Here is a 3,869-nt window from a genome sequence, read left to right on the forward strand (position 1 = left end):
TAACTCTGGGATAATTTTCTCATTACAGTCTGGCACATCTAATCAAACCAGTAATAGACCCATTCCCATCCCCTTCCCATCTTTCTCCCAGGGTTCTGGCTTTTCCACTGACAACTGAGTGGGTGGTACATGGGACTAGGATCTGAGAGTAATATGGTCAGGCACTTTGTTTACGATAGATATAAGGAAACAGAAGTCTAAGATATGTGGAACCTCAAAGGTAAAAGTAGGACCATAAAGGAAAGAAACGGCATGAATGGGTCATGGTCTGCCTATACCTGTCTTTCATAAGCAATTCATCTGCCAAATTCTGGTCTCCTTTGTAACTGACCACTTTAATAGGAGCTCAGGATTTTGAAACATCTTATCAAACTTCCCACACTGATATGATCAATCAAAAGAAAAGAACTCTATTTAAAAAAATTGCCTTTATGAGACCAAACAGTCAACAATTACTTTAATGTAAGGGGGCAGGGAAACTAGATTAATGCAAATAGGACCACCAGAATGCCAATCATGAAAATGCTCACACACTGTGAAGAATGTCAGCAGTGTCCCTGAACGATCTGGGTTGAAATGATTGAATGGGAGCCTAAAGTGCTGTGTAAACTTTCACCAAAAACACAATAAAATGTTATTTTTAAAAAATACAACAACTCTATTTCTACACTGCCATAGTGTGAAAGAGCCAGCCTCCCCATTAACCAAGGCATGGGACCCTTTACCTTGTTTCCACTCAGGACAAGAAAAACCAGTGACCGGACAACTCCTTCTCCATCCTTAACAGTCACAGCATTACTTATTTTTAAGGATAAAGAAGAAAGAAATTAAAGGATGGCAAATACTAATCCTAGCGATACCTTCATATCTGCATTGAAGTTTTAACCTTAATATTCTTGGAACTTATTTTCTGTACTACTTAAAAGAGACTTACTACTACAAGATAGATAGTATTTATGGAAGAAAAACTGACATTTTTTTCTACAAGCTTATTTTGAAAGCTTTCTAACCATATCTCTCCCACGCCCTCCAAAAATTAAAAAAGAAAAAAAAAACAAAGATCAATGGAGGGCAACACAGCTGAAAATTGACACTGGGGAGGTCTTTTTGAATGAGTAACTACTACTGACCTCTCCCACAGCAAATAAGACAATGTAACTTGCCCAATCAATGCCCATTATTCAATAAACCAGATGCTCCCACAGATATCATAGCCACTCCTCCCGGCGCTAACCCGTCTGAGCCAACCTGGTCAACTCCACCACAGTCCCTGAGACTCGTTCTACCTTCCTCTACCTATTTCTTCAACTGACCTTTTGGCAATTATTTCTTAATTTTGGAAACAGTGAAGTAATGAAATCTCCTCGCAGCACACAATGACTTACTTAACACATATGCACTTGAAGGAGACAGGAGTTACTAGTGAACACACATTTAAAGCTCAGAAAACCTGTCATGAGAGAACAATCATAGGAGAAAGAAGGGCTGCTTTTGCACAGGGGGACAGCTCAGGAGGCAGGAGTGCGTGGAGGGATGGACACAGGCAAGAGGTGACTATGGGGAGGAAGTGGGAGGGGAGCTGTTGCATTGTGGTGAATTGTGGTCAATGTCATGAGACAAAGTGTATGTGAACTGCTGTATGGAAAGTGAATTTGCTCTGTAAACTTTCACCCAAATCACAAGAAAAAAGAAAAGCTGCCACAGCGTGAATGAAATCAGGTCAGGTACCTTAGCCTGAGCGCCTCACCTTCTCACGTGACGCACTACCCAACAGTGCGTCCCTAAAGATCAGTATGTACAGTTAAGAAGGGGAGCTCTACCCCCAGATCCATTTGTAAGGAAGAAATACCGGAGAAATGCATCTGCAGTACAGAAAAGCCAGCTGCAACAACGGCTGATGTTGCTAACGCAGTAAGAGCTACTAGGTATTTTAGCAAAGCCTCTTACCTAATATTCTAAATTTAGCAGAAATGCACAACAAATACAAATCCGACTATGTAACCGTTTCTTGTGAAAGAGAATGAAGAGGCTCACCTTCTCAATATTTATTTGGTGCTTCCTTAATCTCTCCAGGTCTGTTGGGATGACTATCTTAACGAATTTCTGGATCGCTGGCTCAAGACGGCGTAACTTCACTCTGTCTTCATCATCAGACATCCTAAAATGATGTTACGTCACTTCTACTTACAAAAATTGTCTTCTTCACTCATGTGTAAAAACCTGAAAGAGAAATATTTCTTTAACAATGTCTTCTTTAATCAGTTTCTGTTATTTTTAAAAGGTAACAACAATTAGGTAACTGTACCATTTATTCTAAATGGGTATTCAAGTTACCGGTGAACCTGTGTGACTGGTTTTTCCTTTATGAAACCATTTCTTCTAAAACCTTTTCCTCTTTATGAAAGTAATGCATATGAACTTTAGAATGTTGAGAAAACACACATAAGCCAATGAACAGCAATCTTTTCACCCACAGTTAACCACCTCTTACATTTTGGTAAATGTCTGTCCAGGCCTTTTTCTACACCACGGTGCCTCAGAGGAGCCCTGGTGACGGAACAGTCAAGCAGTCAGCTGCTAACCCAAAGGTCTGGCAGTTCAAGCCCACCCGCTGTTCCTTAGGAGAAGAGACCTAGCGTTCTGCCCCCATAAAGGTGACAGCCGAGGAAACCCTATGGGTGGTTCTGCTCTGCCCTACAGGGTCCCTCTGAGTCAGAACTGACAACACACACAAATAAATGGGACCTCAGATGAAAGACTTGGTGATCTACTTCCAAAAACTCAGCCACTGATGACCCTATGGCGCCCGGTTCTATTCGGGCACATGTGGGTCACCGTGAGTTGGGACTGACTAGACGGCCACGGGTTTAAGGCTTGAACAGAAATACTTAAAAAACAAACAAACAAGGAATACACGGTCTAAGTTTTCATTTCCCAATATATCTTGGACACTGAATAATATTTTTTTAAAATAAAAGGCATCAAATGATAGAACCCTGTGGTGGTTACGTTTGTGCGTCAACTTGGCTAGGCCTGGTTGAATGGCTGGGCAGCTGGATGTAGTATTCCCCATGATGAGACTGGTAATCAACTCCATGGTGAAATTCACTGTGAGCAGCTGAGTAGCTTAGGGATGTGGTCTGCTTCCCGTATATAAGAAGCCTTGGGGAATGGTCTCTAGCTCAGGGCATGCTTGAACCCTGCATGTAACTGTGTTGTTGTTCAGCAGCCTGCCACACTCTGTCGACCTTGGGACTTACAACGGACTTGAATTAATGGCCTGCCCTGTGGTTTGGTAACATCGGGACTGTGCCTTTCACTTGTCGACCTTGGGTTTTTCAGCCTCAGTAGCTAGCAGCTGTCTTAGCCAAGAAAAGCCTCTAGTTCCAGTGGGCTGGGAGCAGGAGGCAGAGCTGAACCCCAAGGTTGAGGGGTTTTCACCCAGCCCCTAGAGCCTGGCACTTTGAACTAGGACTTAAAGTCTTCAAATTGTAACAATAAACTCCGGTTTGTTAAGGCCATACCATTGGTGGTCTATTCCTGTCAGAGTGGCACTGTTGTTGTTGTTGTGTGCCATCGAGTCAGACCCAATTCATAGCGACTCCTCCTTGGGTTGCCGAGGCACTATCACTACGGAAGTAGCGTGCCCCATTTTCTTTCCAAGGAGTGGCTGGTGGGTTTGCACCGCCAGCCTTCTAGTTAGCAGTCAAGTGCATTAGGCACTATGCTACCAGGGCTCCTCAAAGCAGCACTGTTGTTGTTGTTGTTATGTGCCGTCGAGTCAGACCCGACTCATAGTGACCCCTCCTTGGGTTTCTGAGGCAGTATCACTATGGAAGTAGATTGCCCCATCTTCCTTCCGAGGAGTG

General features: G+C 43.2%; 1 protein-coding gene across 1 annotated transcript in view; it reads right to left on the bottom strand.

Moving 5' to 3' along the window:
* The window catches only part of STX17 (syntaxin 17), a 60,909-nt gene extending 58,752 nt beyond the window's left edge, over positions 1 to 2,157 (bottom strand). Inside the window, exon 1 of the mRNA XM_007950323.2 lies at positions 2,035 to 2,157. Within this exon, the coding sequence (XP_007948514.1) occupies positions 2,035 to 2,157 (123 nt within the window). The remainder of the gene's footprint in view (positions 1 to 2,034) is intronic.
* Between the last annotated feature and the right edge of the window lie 1,712 nt (positions 2,158 to 3,869).

This window comes from Orycteropus afer, unplaced genomic scaffold (genome assembly GCF_000298275.1).
Source record: "Orycteropus afer afer isolate SDZICR_OR568_19922 unplaced genomic scaffold, OryAfe1.0 scaffold00267, whole genome shotgun sequence".
In the NCBI taxonomy this organism is placed as follows: domain Eukaryota; kingdom Metazoa; phylum Chordata; class Mammalia; order Tubulidentata; family Orycteropodidae; genus Orycteropus; species Orycteropus afer.